Source organism: Varroa destructor, unplaced genomic scaffold, assembly GCF_002443255.2.
Source record: "Varroa destructor unplaced genomic scaffold, Vdes_3.0 BEIS01000007.1, whole genome shotgun sequence".
Taxonomy (NCBI): Eukaryota; Metazoa; Arthropoda; class Arachnida; order Mesostigmata; family Varroidae; genus Varroa; species Varroa destructor.
This window is the reverse complement of record NW_019211460.1, coordinates 37,542,826-37,559,140: the sequence shown is the minus strand read 5'-3', so window position 1 is coordinate 37,559,140 and position 16,315 is coordinate 37,542,826. Positions and strand designations below refer to the sequence as shown.

At 42.9% G+C, this 16,315-nt stretch overlaps 1 protein-coding gene across 18 annotated transcripts in view; it reads right to left on the bottom strand.

Annotated features, from left to right (window-relative positions):
- The window catches only part of LOC147754673 (uncharacterized), a 115,901-nt gene that overhangs the window by 83,359 nt on the left and 16,227 nt on the right, over positions 1–16,315 (bottom strand). For 7 of the 18 annotated variants that reach the window (XR_015317224.1, XR_015317226.1, XR_015317228.1 and 4 more), the window contains 2 exons: positions 6,947–7,056; positions 612–783 (listed from right to left, as the gene is read on the bottom strand). Coding sequence is in view for 4 of the 18 variants with exons in the window: in XM_086975038.1 (XP_086831164.1) it covers positions 7,018–7,056; positions 8,068–8,192 (164 nt within the window). In the remaining 14 variants the exon portion in view is untranslated. The other 11 variants (XR_015317233.1, XR_015317235.1, XR_015317231.1 and 8 more) reach the window with 10 other exon arrangements.

Sequence of the window (16,315 nt, the reverse complement as noted above, 5' to 3'; positions counted from 1 at the left end):
TTTCTTTATGGCTTGTAGAAAATCAATATCAATGCCTGTACCAGAAGAAAATCAAAATCTTCTAGGCAAATCCCCACAGCAAGAAAACCTGCATGAGTATGTGCTGTCAAGTTTCAAGGTAGATTTAGTTAATGCCTTCCATAAGGTGCATTGTGGCCGGAGCGTATATACATTTTTCTCAGTGTATATCCAAGGCTAACTAGCAAATTTTAGGTCATACTTTGAAACCTAATTAATGAGTGAAAAAACGTAAGAAGCCGCTATTATATCTTATTCTCTTGTAAACTTTCATTGGGGAAGTTTTCAAAGTTTAGCTCAAATTGCTTAATCCGAGTTTTTTTTTTATAGTAAACACAAAACGCCGCTTCTCGTACTGGATGCTATTTATCAGCGCGATGTACACAACGAAATATAAACAATTCATAGAAACTGGATTCGTGATACTGTATTCTTTATGACTGTCTATTTGTACGAATCCAAATGTGTACACACATGAAAATTTACATACACATATGTTAAGTCGTTCAGTATAAAACCGTCAAAGGTTAATCTCATATTTCGAGAACGTTAGTTTATTAGAACGTTAGATATTTTGCGATACGTTTTTTTACCTTCTTGTACTCTTTGACAATGGTGGTCGTTCATTCGCAGACCGTCATTCAGGCTTTTGTTGCGTCAGTTGCCTGCAAAATTAGAAATTTCGAGTGATCCACGAGTGTGAGCTCGGTCTTCGAGTTCGGGAGCGACGCCCGCGGAGATAGTTCCCCGCATTTGGTAAGCCAACTAGAAATGGAAAAATTAAGCGACGTTAGTTGAAAAGTTCACAGAAAAAGTTCTAGTCTTGTAGAAGATCGCTTACAAAATTGAGCAAGCAGAAGTTGAAAACTGTGCTGGACGCCGACTCATCTCAAGATGCTGACAATACTCAGGTCTGATGCCCATAAAAATAGGATGCCTGCTTAGTTCGATCAAATAAACGAGGTAAGTAAATTGGATAAATGTGTGCCACATGATTCGAGCAAGGATCAAAAATGGGCACGCAAAGATGCTTGCTTTCTCACGTTACGACAATGATCCATTCCTGCGACCGAATTGTGACTCGCACTACAGATGAACACTATGCGATAATCCCATCAGTCCGTGGATTCAATTAAACCGGCGGGACATCACTTAGAAACAAATGTACAGTTGCAGAAGTTCTGAAGTTTGCCTGCTTTTTTGATGTACCTATTATCTAATAGAGCTTCATGAATCTTCGTTTGTCGATTAATCAGTGCAAACGACGATGAAGAAAATCTCGCATGAAACAGTCAAGCCTAATAAGCCGAAGTGAGTCATTTGGATTTCATGCAGCAGAATCAATAGTTGGAACTTTTTTGTCGTCCACTGTACCTACCAGGCGTTACGTTCCTCTAGATTATCATTTCTTCAAAACGCTACCAATTTGTTAACATGAAAATGTTTCCAATTCCAACATGATGCCAAAACTGACCTTCGAGATATTATAGACTCACACAATCCAGACATCTATAGCAGCAGGACCATCAAAATTAAGAGAAAGCTATTGATAATAATGATACATATTTTGATCGAAAATAGGCCTGTGAAAAGGTTCAAAAATCTAAAATTTATTATGTACCGTTTCATACTAGGGTTCAAGACTGTATATATCTGAGCATCGTTGTAATAAATGCATATTGATACTATTCGCTGTACAGAAGCCTACATCTTTTTTGTCTGATGCCTCTTTATGTTACAACGGCGTTGACAAATTGGCTTGTTTGTGATCGTTTGCGGCTTTTGTAATGGGTGCTCTTGTCTCAGGAGGAAGGCCCAGAAGCGAAGTTCACGTTCAGCGAACGCACAAAGAGAGCACGGAACCTAAACGGATCCATAGGTTTATGTACATGCCGCATAAGCGCCATTACTAGGATATTCTCTAGTATCATCGCCAACAGACCGTACCACTATGACAGCAGCGGCTATCGTCACCGTGGCCTTCTTCTGATATTAATACCATGAATTGAACGGTTACGACAGAATGATGGCCTCCGCAGCGATAGTTTTCGTAACTAAATTTTACTTAAAAATAACTCCCTTGATAAATCGACCCAACGAAAGCGTGTAGTTCTATAGAATCGGGCGGATGGCCGCTGAGCGCGTGTGTGAGCGAGACATTGGTGTGTGCAAGAAGTCTGTGGTGACTATGAGAACATCTAAGTCCCCTGCAAGAATGCGGCAAAAGAAGGAAAAGATGGCATACGCACGGCGGTCGTGCGTTACTTCCCGAACTTATAGGTAACGTTAGCTTAATCTAGTATGCCTGTGGCACACGAGGACGAGCGCATTGCAGAGCATCATCGGATCCTAAACCAGACTTGTGATCATTGATTAAAACTCTCTCTCTCTCTCTCTCTCTCTCTCTCTCTCTCTCTCTCTCTCTCTCTCTCTGTTACTCTTTGTGATTACTGCCGTTGTGAACAGCTTTATTCGCCGGTCTCGTCTCGAAGCGCGCATTTGATTCTGGACTACAGCGGCGTACAATCGCGGGCGATCGACAGCACAGGGCATCACTAATGCTGTCGTTGTCGCTCTGCTGTGTTTTATGCCGCCTCTTTAGATGTTTCTGTGAGCAGCGTAAGTGTGCGTTCGTTGAAAAAACGTTCACCTTTCGGGACAACCAACGACACGTAAGGAAGGCATAAGTAGCGGCGGCATTAATAATGACAAAATCCCATCGTTGGAATAGAAGAACCTTAAAAGTTGAGTAGAAAGTAGTTGCAGTTATAGCAGCAACCGTTTGAATCGCAGTAGTCAACAATTGTAGGAGACCGACCCGCTTCTAAGTGATGACCGCGATCAAGGGCGAGTGGAAGTGAAGAGGCGGAATCAGCACACGACAAGCTTCACTTAAAAAATAGAGACGACGACGACGATGACAAAAGCTGGTGCGACAACCCTGATATCTCTCGTTGACGCTGCTATTGGTGACTTCGACGGCACGTCGTACGCAAAAGTCACGTCTTCTTCCGACAAAAACCCGGCCACCCTTCACTGTCTACACCGGTCGGAAAAACAAGGCGGGTGAAACGCAAATTTCTTCACTGCGGCTGTCTGCGTCTGCCTGCATATACGAATAGTCCGCCGAGGCATTACAAGAGCGTCGAACCTTGCTAAAAGATCTCTTGTTGCCCTGGCTGTGGCTGCGTTGTCTGTCGCGACTACCGCAGTCTGCCTCGGGAGGCCTTGAAGGGGGCTCTGCTCCCGGTCCCAGGTAGATCAACCGAGCTAAGGCCAACGTACCCCCAAGGGCATCAGGGCAACGTACCGGAGACGAGGATTAGTAATGCAGTATTCAGCACAGCGTGCGATGCGCGCTTGCAATAATGGTCAGACAATGCTATATATGTAGCTAATAAAATATAATACATGTACGCACGGCGAATTCCACACGATTTCTATTCTATTTGGTAGAAGTAATTTCCCTGTTTGATGTGGTCAACTTTTTAAACAAAAACACTTTTATGGTACGGTATCAGCGAAAAGTCCCTCCACAATTTGAGCCCCATAATACCACATTGCAATTATATTACAGGATAAATTAGCTTTATTAAACTAATTTCATTGTATTTCTTAAATATATATAGATGCGTTTTGTTACACTCCTGACATTGAACAGGTTGGTTTCTCCGTGATTCGATACCAACTGTTATAGTAAACAGGTAAAAAAAAATATAGAGACTCTCCATCTGTTGTTAGATGTTTTGTCTTGCCAGCTGGTCAAATCACCAAGCGCTGAGCTGACCAGCTGGCAAGAGACTTCTGGTAAAGCACTCCCATAGGTTCATCAATTCTCATGTAATTTTGTATATGAACAGCGAAGAGCTGCTATAAAGTAAACGTGTTTTTGACACAAACATTTGAATGGATGAATTTCCATGCCTCTTAGTTGCTATACCCTATTTAAATGAAATTATCTTCCCCTGACTTACGCGATTCCCACTAATCAGTTTCCCCTCTGAGCTGAGCCTAGCGTTTGATCTAACGAGGGGTTTAGTTTTGCACATAACATGTTCCATAATATAATGAAAATTGTTGTGAAAACGTTCTCTGAAACTAATAGATCCGATGGAGTGTCGTTAGTAAGCGTGCACGAACGAAATATGCTGCAAAAATGTTAAAAATAAAGCGTTTTGCGTATGCAGTGACGGTTATTGGACAGCGATAATGGTAGCAAAGCGAAATGTTTGACGACTACTATGTATATGGTTATTTTAATCGAGTTAAACGAACAATAGTAAATACAGCAGTAAGTAGAGTAGCTCGCGCACTCCTCCCGCGCAGTGGTGCAACCACCCCCGTCACAACCTCGAGCGCTGACCGCATCCAAGGTCTTGAGGACAGCCAGAAAAATAAAAAAAGGCCGTGCGAACTACTTAAATGAGATAATGAGCCCCTACGCCGCTACAATCGTTGCAACAACAGAAACAGACAGCCGTTAGATAACTTATAATGACAGAACAATCTATATGCTGTAACTTTTACGGCCGACTCAAAAAGTCAATATAGAGCAGTACATTAAGTAAAATATACGTGAACATGCCACGGAACGTCTCTCAAAATGCGTTGAGAAAAGGATCGTCTTTGCTGCGGATAGGCGATTTTACTCAGAGCTATCGGGGTGAGTGTCTCGTCTTAAATGCAATGATAGCTGTCCTTAGGTAAATATTGGGCTTTTTTTCCGAGGACGCGAGAATGGACAAGCGCCTTTACTTGTTGAAACACTTCGCTACAGGCAGTGATTAGTTAACACTAGGTAATAGCAAGACACTAGTTCTGGAAAAGCTGTCATTACAAACGTCTGAAAAATTGTTCGTACAAGATGATGGCTGCCGTCTGACAAGGATACATACGGTGTCCGGAAGGAGCAACCGGTTACGCGTGCGCTATCTGTAGCAATTCTATCAAATTTATATTGCAGCCTTCTTGTACCGTCTCTTATATACGAGATATGAGAAAGTCTGCTGTGTACCATGGCGGCAACGGTCTTAGTCGACTGCGGCGGCCGTACATGGACGGCAAATATAAAGAGGCCATTTCGGCGTCTAGATAACTTATTTTGATCATCAATGCGTGTCTGATATTTACATTTTTGTTTTCTACGTTTGGGACAGTTACTGCTGTGATGATGGTGACGACGACGACGACGAATATTGCTACCGTTGTTATCGCTATTACCTTTAAAGAAACGTCCTAGTTTAAATTTTGTCCTCCGTGCCATTAATAGTAACGTTCAGTTCCTTCTGTGGTAATGTACCACCTACAGACAAATATCATCCAGCGATAGCCGAAGGACGACTCATCCTTGACGTTCATGAAAGCTGTCATGCTGCGATGAAATAGATTGTTTTTGTTACTTTCATTTTTGTGTTGGCTTTTCATGGCCATCGTTAGCACTGCCGGTCTAGCGGGCTTCTTGTCCGCCTCTCTCCGTACACCCGACAGAGCGTATGTGTACGTGTACGTGTACGTGTGCGAACGGCCATATTGAGCTGCCCCACCAGTGATAGTCTGACGTATATCGACAGGGCTGACGAACAGCTCTTGGACACGTTTCGAAATTTGAGCAATAACCACAGAGATTGTGTGCTTATACAAAACGTCGTTACCTATAAACGGCTTTTGTGCAGATAAAGCATGCATAGGCATAGAACATTTTCGTGCGTATTACTACGAACGTAACGTATAGTCATATATATATATATATACACACTCAATTCACTTTCTATTTTCGTATTATCACGTCTTCTTCTTCTTCTTCTTCAGATATACAAGGGACGGCCCCGACATTGAGCGCCGCAATAGCATTCTATAGGTGGGCAATACACGAAACGAGGCATTATATGCCCAGTTTGGCAGCATAGTACCATCTGCCGTCAGGTTCGAGGTTGATTCGGTTTTAGACGCTGGGATGATTTTGCTCTCTAGATATATATGCTAAATGTATACATACATATGTATGTAGTAGTAATTTTATCTAATACCATAGCTCTCGATCATTAGATTGGATATAAATAATTAAACGTCTTTACCTAATATAGGGGAACTTATATGCCTTTTCAACCTAATTATCACTTATCAGTGAAAGTGGCCAAACTCACTCTCATTTATTTACGTATCGCTTTATAGTTAATATAAAATAAAGCTTGTATCTAACTATCTTTGCTGTAGCCTGTTGTGAGGTCACGATAGAACTTTTTTCTTTTTTTTTTTTTACTCTACATAAATGGTCTACGCGTGGTTGTGTCATGTGGTGCAAGGGAAATCACTCGTTAACGGGCACAACGACTAAGTAGAAAATAAACGGACCCCAATAAATGCGAGCCCCTTTATTTGATCCAGTCTGGTATAAAGCTCACACGTTTTATGCATTCGTATTAATGATCACAGATTTTGCCATTTTACTAGTGTCATTGCCGTGAGTTATTGTTAAGACAACGGTTCTTTTTGCGTCGTTTCTCTTGCTCCTGCTGCTTGTATGAGGGCTCCCTTGCGCATCTTCACGAGCGTGTTCCTTTGTGTGGCTTCGCCCTTAGATATCTCAAGATGGCAACGGATATGGTGCGGCCCGCATTCTTGTCATCCTCTTTTTATTCCAATCTATCCTTCGTAGAGGATCTACAGTGAATTCTCAATAGATCTACACAGAACCGCTGTAGAGGACATGTTGCCTGTATAAAACCGCCTCATACAACAACCCGCCGTACCGCCGTTCACGAGGGGATGAGAAAAAAGGAAAGATGCAAAGATTGCTAAACCGCAGATCAGGTTGCAATCGATTAGCGCATGTCTGAGTCCGTTCCCTTGACCCAGAAGCGATAGTAGCTCATAAAGTTATGATGATAGCAGTGATAGTATTGATATTAGTAGTAAAAATAATACGAACCGCGCTCCGCTTAAGACAGTACTTTTACATGGCCGACAGCGAATTGGGCATCTGTCACGTATTTACGCACCCTACGAATGAGTTCGACCGGCGATCACTTTATCCTGTAACTGAACACGACCACAGCAATGATAAGTTATAATGTTGTACGTAAAAATTAGAAGAACTGTCTCAGTTTAATAGAAGAATTAGAAGATGAAAAACAACTCTTCAGAGTATGCTTTGATTTTTCAAGCAAGCAACCGACTGAACTTGGGCAATACTTCTCTAATAAGTGTATTTTTCTACGTATCGAAGTGATCTGATCTTCTCGAGAAATGCTGCGCAAGATGGATCTTTTATCTGTCCTCCCAGCACCTCTAATCTACTGGTAACATATTATACGTTATTATTCTAAACTACTAGAAAATAGACATGCTGTTTGAAATAATAGGGAGAGTTTTCTCTACTTTTTTCGAAAAATTTCAGCACTAGAAAGAAGAACCATCATTATGACTATATATCTGTATATATAGAGTCTATAAGGAGCCGAATGATGCGTACACATCTCCGTTCTTTACTTTTCGATATGGCTGCTATATCCTCCACTGTTAGTATTTTTAAGGTGCCATTGGCAGTTAACACAATAGTTCTGCATACAAACGCTTCGTTCTGACGACCTTAAAGCAGAAAATAGAAATTGTGCAATTGGACAATTACATTCCACAAACAGATCCGTATTTAAAAATGATTGTTATCTAGTTTGTAGCAGTAGCAACAGCAGCAGAAGCACGACGGTGTCCGCTTGAGTCCATCATCGATTTGTCCTAAGCTGATTACGGAAGGGGACGGCAAGCCAACGACTCCCTCGACGCTACCTTTAGTTTCTGTTGCGGTTGCCTCTTCCGCTGTTTTCTAGTACTTTACCTCAGTTGTCAACAAAGGAACTTGTAAGTGAAGACGACAACGGAGCCGACGTCGAAAGACACGTATTACGCCATGCTATTAACAAACGGCTTTACAAAGCTAAAGCAATAAGCATACAAAAGCGCGTCGAGCGGCGTGCGTAATGCCGTATTGAGTTTCATTGGCCGCGTTCAGCTGTAAGCGACTGCTACAGGGACCTTCATGACGTAACGCACCGCCAATAGCGTAACCTTGCCGTGGACTTCATTTCCGGCTGTCCGCCACCGCTTCAACCAAGGTGAAGGCAGCAAGACCAGCACCAACTTCAGCGGCGACGCTGATGGAGTAAGTGAGCAAGCTACTGTAAACAGAAAGAGAGTGAGCGCATGAATAAGCGGCCGTGGCGGGCGCTAAATCCAATTCAATCAAGTAAAACACAACAACGACGGCGTCATTGGAGCTAGCCAGCGATAAGATGGCAGAAAACCGGTAATCAAATGGTGGAATGTGTGTACGACTTTTCGTTGTTGAACATAGACTAGAAAATTATAGATTGTCTACACCCCTGCCGCCTGCATTGTCGTTTGAGAAAGACACTTCGGATTCAATCCGGCGATTTATCCTAGCATTGGTAAAAAATTATAAACAGCCAGGTTGTATAATAGATCGGTAGAAGGGATATTTGGCTGTTACCGGTGGTCCTGCATGACAGTTCCTACAGGGCGCATACCATCCGTTGGTGAACGAAAAATAGATTGTTCGAGCTCATTGATTTTTACTATTATTAAAAGTAAGTTAGAAGCTTTGCATTAGTTCTCAGATAGGAAGAACTATCAATCAACGGAAGATACAGATAACTTCATGTTGTAGCAAGCACTATCAAGAACAACGTTAGCAATTTTATGTAAGCACCACGTTTCCTGCAACGTAAAGCAAAGGGGAAACGAACCGCGAGATAGGGAGATTCCTTGTTCTCTTTTCCGATCAAGTTCTCAAGGGTTACGAGAAATTCATAGAGTAACGTTATCCGGTCAACGGGAACGGTGGCCTGCTGTCGTGTATCGCACGCCTTGAATGGCTCGTTGAAAGTGTCGTCGTGCATGTCTAGCGAGCTATTTATAACTCTGTCCAAAAGCATCGCCTTATTGCGAACATTTCAATTAATTACGCCATCTTCCTTTGCTCAGATGATTTTCTATGGAAGGACGTCGAACCTATCGGACGGTTTAGTTTTCAACCGCACATTCATGTGATACGACGCAAAGTCGTCCGTCCAAAAAGAAGGCCTGTAATTTGTGGCCTGTGACATAATTCTACGACGGCCTGCGAACAGACAAGCCCGAATTCGGGTTCAAAGTGTGCTCGATAATACCGTATCAATCTTAGTATAAGACTGGCCAAGGCCTGTATCTCGCTGAGCCAAGGTGAAACTTAAGTGAGCCCACTACATAGTAAAGTTGCAATCTGCTGACTTTGACACAGTTCTTAGGAGCCGCAAACAACTGCGTACTGCATTACCTCCCCGTTGACTAGGTAGGCTCTCGGCTGTCCTTTTCATGCGCAATGCGCTTCGTAGTTTGTTCATTTGTATTATGGAAGGACCTCCTACCTTCGACGGCGACATAGCAACGACTCAATCCTTGATCGTAGTGAACCTTCCGACTGGTGCGACTGTTAAAGCATTAGTAGGTAGCGTGATAACAATGGTCGCTTGCATCACCACTGCGACCTCCATGGTAAATACGGCACAAACAAATATGTCTGTCCACTTTGCGCGAGGATCTGATGTACATACACACGCGCATATATATATATATATATATATATCCGTGTAGATGGGTCTGTGCGCAAGAACGAATGGCATTCTGAAAAAGGCTGTTGATTGTCACCCAAGCAGCAAGGCACGATGCCTTACCGATGCAGTAGCGAAGGTGACGACCTCGTATCTCACCGCTTCGTTTCGCTCGTAGTAGAAACGAGCTGATTAGTACTCTCGTATAGTTAACGTGCCGTAAGGTTGGATACATCAATTGGAAATTAAGCATGCTACAGGCGGAGACATATTGAATGGGCCGAATTGGTCGTTTCGCGCGCGATCTTTTTTATATCAAATTGTAAGGCGCGGCTGGACGTATCAGCTTATTTACAACTAAGTAACGGGTGCTTTGTGAAAGATAGATAGCGATCACGGTGTCGAAGATATAAGATCACTAAGCCAATATGACTGTGTGTGCATTAGGTAGATATGGAGTTAGGTGTTCGCCATGCTGTTCGTTTAACGTTGACTAGCTAGTCTAGCGGCAAGGGTTTATCTTTAAGAAAAAAATCACCGTCTTGGCAGAAGATTACATAAAATGTTGCTTCCTGATTTATAGTCTTCCCAAAACGTTTGAAAAGCGTTCAGCTGAAGCCCACGTACATCCGCAAACCATTTATGAATAACGAAACGATTAGTTTTAATAAAACTCATTAAGTTTTAAGACAAAATAAGCCAACAACTCTCAGATTTTCTAAGTCCAGCATCCCCTTCTCCGCCCACACAGCCCAAAATACCCGATGTTCTTTTCAAGCGAATTAGAAAAAAGGTACGGGTACATTGTTGTGCGACAATTTTGCGCAATCTACGATTCAGCCGTAACATATGATATACCTCATTGTTTCCCAGTTTCTATATCATATATCTGTACGCACACTGCTAGCGTAAGTGCATGTATACGTGCGTGCTATATGCATTAGCTGTCGCAGACAGGGAACACCTATTGTCGAAATGATTGCTTAACCGGATCCTGAGATGAGCTCCTCGCGTTGTATTGACTAGTATCGGTGCCACGAGCCATTACACGGATGTAACAAGCGAGCTTAGACGGGGGTGGGGAGTGACCCAATGGCTGTTGGTGTATCAAATGTCCTGAGACCCAGAAACTATCAAGCGTATAGCACGACACGAGAGGACACGCTCCAACGTTGGAACCCAGTCGAATATAGGTGCCACTTAATCCAGCAAGGGATTCTACCAGAGAGGTTCATCACAAGGAGCGGCGGAGGCAGCAGTAGTCCAAAGGATGAGGTCGGAGCGTGGCAGCTGGGCGGACACTCAACTGGTCCTCACAGATTCAAAGTAGCCATTGACCCCCATTAATATAGACCTGGAACGCTAACACTACCAGATGAATGCTGAGCTACGCTACTATTACTAGGACCATTATCGAGAACAGAACTTTACATAGCATTACTGTGCCGACCTTCTGCGCAGTCGATAAATACGTAGTTATAGAATGCGTAGAGAGTGTAGAATTAGATAGAGATAATAGCTTGTTCCTTTTAGTTATTCCTTCATTTTGTCTGCTTCTTAGATTTATACTGAGTATTCTATGGCGATAAAGATTTTAGTTAACGTCTAGAAAAAAAAAAAAAAAAAAAAAACCTTAACTAACAGCGAGCCCCTACTCAAACTTGTTGTTTTATCAGTTAAACAAGTTTTACATTGAATAGTTGGCCGACGACTTTATACACCATCCGGAGCCTTGATTATTAGGAGCGTTCGAGCAGTGAAAATTGCATCAGTCATTGTTAGTCGAGTATTTTCGCATACTTCCTTTGATCGCTGATATGGGCCTAGCTTCACCGAGGTCCACCAGCAAAATATTAAAAATAATATGACGACAACGGGTTTTTGCTTCGAAGCTACGGAAAAGGCGCAAGATTCCCTCCTAACAAGTTCTCTTTTGGCCGCCGATATTTCGTCCTTAAATCGTTACTTGTCGTTTCGCGATCGCTCTAACCTTTTTGTGCTTTCCTAACTCGAGCTGCGAATGTGCTATGTCCAAAGGCTCAGGGACAGTCCTTCGATAATAATTTATTTCATTTATTAGCTATGCAGTCTCAGTGTAAAATATAATTAGAAATTTACGTTATTTTAACTGTTATAAAAATGTACTTTTCTATAGGTCAATTAAGCGCACACCTGACGGCCAGTTAGGGAACAAACCGAATCGACCGAAGTGTTATCTTCACGACCCCACGCTCTTTGCATGCCGAGCATCGACGAATCACCTGGGTATTCTTTTTATGAGCTATTTTTTCGCTTTTTCAAAACTGACCGTTGTGCGGCTGTACGCCTAACGCCGTTACGATCAACGCAAGAAGGCCGTCGACGCGACAGACAGTGACACTTGGCATAGGACAAACCCGTAAGGATTGACGCACGCTTCACACATTTAATAATACTTTAATTAAACTTCTCGTTACTCCATAGTGTTAATATTGACTTACACTAACGATACAGGTAAAAAAAAAATTCGACGCATTAGGCATCGTTGGTGCCAGCGATTCGTTACGAGAACCTGCTTAACTAGACAATGTTGTTGGACGTTTTGACAATAGTTTTACTGTCTTTAAAGCGTACGCTCATATTAGCTGAAAGTTGTCAAATTGAATTAATGTCGCTTTTGTAACAAAAAATTAAGGTAACAGTTGAAAGTCTATTAATAACAGTGTTATTCACGCGGGTAGCTCCAACCGATGGCGCCGGTCGAAAGACTTGTATTCGACAACAGCGGTCTCTTATGTCATCTCCGAGACGCCTCGAAGCTACGCTGGTTGTAGACGATCACTGAGCCTGAAACCCAGAGGCATTTTAACTGCCTCGGGAATATGTATGGTACGCATAGCGCAGTAATAGCCATCACCCCCCTCCGGTATGATACAATCGTGCCGGCTGTTGCGAAACAGAATCAGCCAATGTAAGCGGCCCTTTTTAGGATGCATTCATATCTAACAAAGGGCATCTGGAGCGAACCGGTTAGCTACGACCGTTATGCTGATGGAGCAATGGACAAGCCAACATCAACGGACCGCGATAGCGGCCGGCTTCCCGCCGCCAGTGTATGTTATGTGCTCAATAGCCGGAGTAGGCGATAGGCTTTCGAAGCGCGCGCCAGCTACAGCCTTCACGACACAGTTAGAATGGGAGCCGGAGAGGCTTTCAGCAACGGTGCACTCATGCCCTTACTAGCATTTCTCGATACTTTTCACCAACGGACTCTTAAATTTGCCGACTCGACACCATTAGCAGCCTGTGGATTATCGTTATTAGATATGTACTTATTTGCTGGGCACGCTATTGCTATTATCAGTTGGCTAGTTAACCCGTCGCCTTATCTAGCCGAGCTTAGTTGGTTCGTCGGCAGGTATTCTTCACCGGCGACAATAGCAATGATGCGTTCGTTGATGGCGTTCACGACGACGCGTAACGTTGCTTCCCAGAGCCATGATCTACGTACACGTGCCCTGTTATTAAGTCAGTCGTGAACCATCTAAATGATTGTCGAAATTAGGTTTTTGTTACACCTATACGCCGGCGTGCCACTAATACCTAACACGTAGGTAAGTTATGCAGCCAATGCGGAATGGTCCACACGCACGTAGGGACATCGTAACGTCGTTCCAAGTTAGTAAAGTTTTTTGTAACGGCAATTACAGAGAATAATTCTGTAATTGTCAGAGCTACAAAACGATCAATCTAGCTATCGTTGATGCTACACGCTACGCGGGCTTCACTTGTTGTTATCTTTCACGAATATTAAAGCATTAGGGACAGAAATCATTCTTACCGGAATCTGCCTCGGGCAAACGCAAATATACTTTTATATATGTGTAAAAGAGGCCATTCCATACTTTTATCGTACCACTTACGTAAAATAACTAGTGGTGATCGATTTTATGGCGTGCATTTAAGTCTCATATACATGATCTTACAGTATAACTTAATCTGAACGATATTGAGTAGACGTAACATCGCCACGCAAGACAAATAGAAATCGCTAGATTGACTTCCGACCGGTGTTAGCAATATTTTGCTTCTCCAAAGGCCAATTACATGATTATGACATGATAACGGGCCACCTAGTAGCAGACGCTGAACGGTCTAGGCCTTTCCTATGTTTTGGTTAGACGGGTTGTTTGTCGCAGTGTTACAAAGCTGGAATAGATGTTTAAAGAGGAAGTAATAAATCACAATCGTACGTATTTCTGATACTTTGCTGTCAGAAAACTACAATCCCATTGCCAACACTGAGAGTCCGGCGATGTCACTAAATCGTAGGAACTTATAAGGACACATTGTCTAATAGGCGGCGGTCAAAAAGCTGCAACGTACGTTTGTTTAGCGATCAATCTTCGAACTACGGAAGTCCAAGCGAAAAAAATTAGTCTGCATATACTTTAATAGCCATCAAGAAGCTACAATACAATGACGCCGGTAGCGCCTGCTGTAGCTGATCCTGAACGAACGAACGAACGAGCCTTTTGTGTTGTTGACCCGCGCTTGGTTGTTCCCTTACGTACACTCTGGTCTCTTTCGCTGTCTTAGGCGATGCTTGTTTTCCAAAGACGGCGTACCGGCTTTTTGACGGCCATAGTCAAACACGGAACGTTGAAGACAGCTAAGGAAACGTTCAACGCCACACACCATATGATGTCCGTGTAGCGCTGGCGGCAACGTTAACGACGACAACGATAACACAATCAGCAAGAACGCGTAAACACATTATTAAACAATCCCGGTTTCTCCCGTTCGTCGGTCAGTCTTCGGATAGAAGCGTTCCCTGGGTAACGCTCTTGCAGTCTAGGCCCAGCTGCGCTATTTAGACTTTTTTTTTTTCTTTTCTCGCTGACTTCTAATATGTGGGCTGATGCCAACTACGTAATACATGTACGAATTGAGACTCTGCTAAATTCGTACGGAACGAAAAAATACAGTGAGTCGGCAATCACTAGGGAACTTAACGTATAACTGAGCAATCGGATAACGGGAGAACTGTGGTCCGAACAGGGACATGTCACCCATCATCAAATCGACGAGACGAGCCCGCACTTTTTTCTTTGTTTGTCCATAGCGCCATACCAATACATGTATTGGTTATGCGCTATGGACATACAGATACATTACGACTATACACATGCAGAACACACGGGAATCTTGCGCATGGTACGGTCGACCACTATCTTCAATGCGTCAGCGACTGACTTCTCCGTCGACGGAGAGAAAATTTTCAGTACTTGATTGTCCAACTACGCAGTCGCTTGATGATCAGTAAAGAGTATGCTAAGGCTCTATGGTTTTGTACAGGATACAGATTCATGTTAATGATAGAAGGTCGTTGTCACCTTTGCTATTCATTAGTATGAAATGTTACCCGGTGCGTTGCTCGGCTTCAAATTAACTGTTTACTAAAAGTTACATGTATCTTAGAAATCTATTGTACGTGACGCATCGTTCCAGAGGTTAGCAGCCCAATACGTCGCAGAGCGCCCACGACTGGTGCTTCGCGGTCAAAAGATGTATATCTATACGTACATATATGTGTGTATGTGTGTGTGTGTGTTTGTGTGTGTGTGTGTGTGTGTGTGATACAGAAGCCTATGATCGACCTAGCTTAGCCTAACGGTAGGTAACCACGTACTATGTAAAGCACGAGAGGTCCACAACGTGATTAGGATAGCCTTGAACCACGTGAACTTGCCCAGGGTCTGCTGGCCACGCTGGCCCGTTTCCAAGTAGAGAACGATATAGACAACTCGTAATCTGTCACACACATATGCATAAATATCATAAATCGGCAGCTCAGGAAGGATATTACGGAGACGTTCGACGATTCCTGCAGATAATTCCGGTGCCTTAACTGTCGTAGCTTGCATGCAAGCAGTAAGTTCTAACTTTGAAGCTAAACAGATAGAACTGGTAGAACGATATTAGAAATCCATAGCCATGTCCTAGACTCTACTATTTGTAATCACTAGCATCAAGAAAGTTTCAGGCTTTTCGCGCTCAAATTCATAGTTGTCGGTTGCCAGAGAGCGACTTTTAACGGCAACCCATTTCTAGAATTATGTTATATACTTGACAGTAGCATCTTCTATTTCGTATAGTTGCTTAGCGCTAAAGAAGAAGGCATCCATCGTTCAGTTTCAATAAGAAGACTTGAGCCATTAAGACAATGACTGCACGTCTCGTTAGCGCCGGTGCCCAAAGTACAATTATTTGGTTATTGGAAAACAAAATCAAGCAGCTTATGCTAGCGCCTTATTGGCATAATTAAATCAGTTACAATCAGTTGCCCCTCTGATTTCTAAAGCTGATGGTTACACACATCTCAGGTCTACGTACGACTTAATAACGAGATGCCATTTCAGATAATCTTCCTAAGCTTCCTTTTTAGCCGCTACGCTGCTCCACCTAGATTTCCTTCTGTTTAATATAATACTATTATCCATGCCATTCCAGTTCTGCTACGCATTGTAGTAAATTCTATAACATGTCAGTTCTATTATATTATCCATGGCGGGCACATTGTAGCCCTTGACTGTTACAGCTGCGAGTGTCTAGTGTGCAGCAAGAGGCTGGCAATGCGTATAATGAAGACTGCAAGGTCTGCTGCCATACATAACCTAGGTAAATGTACACATAACTTGTTCCGTATACTC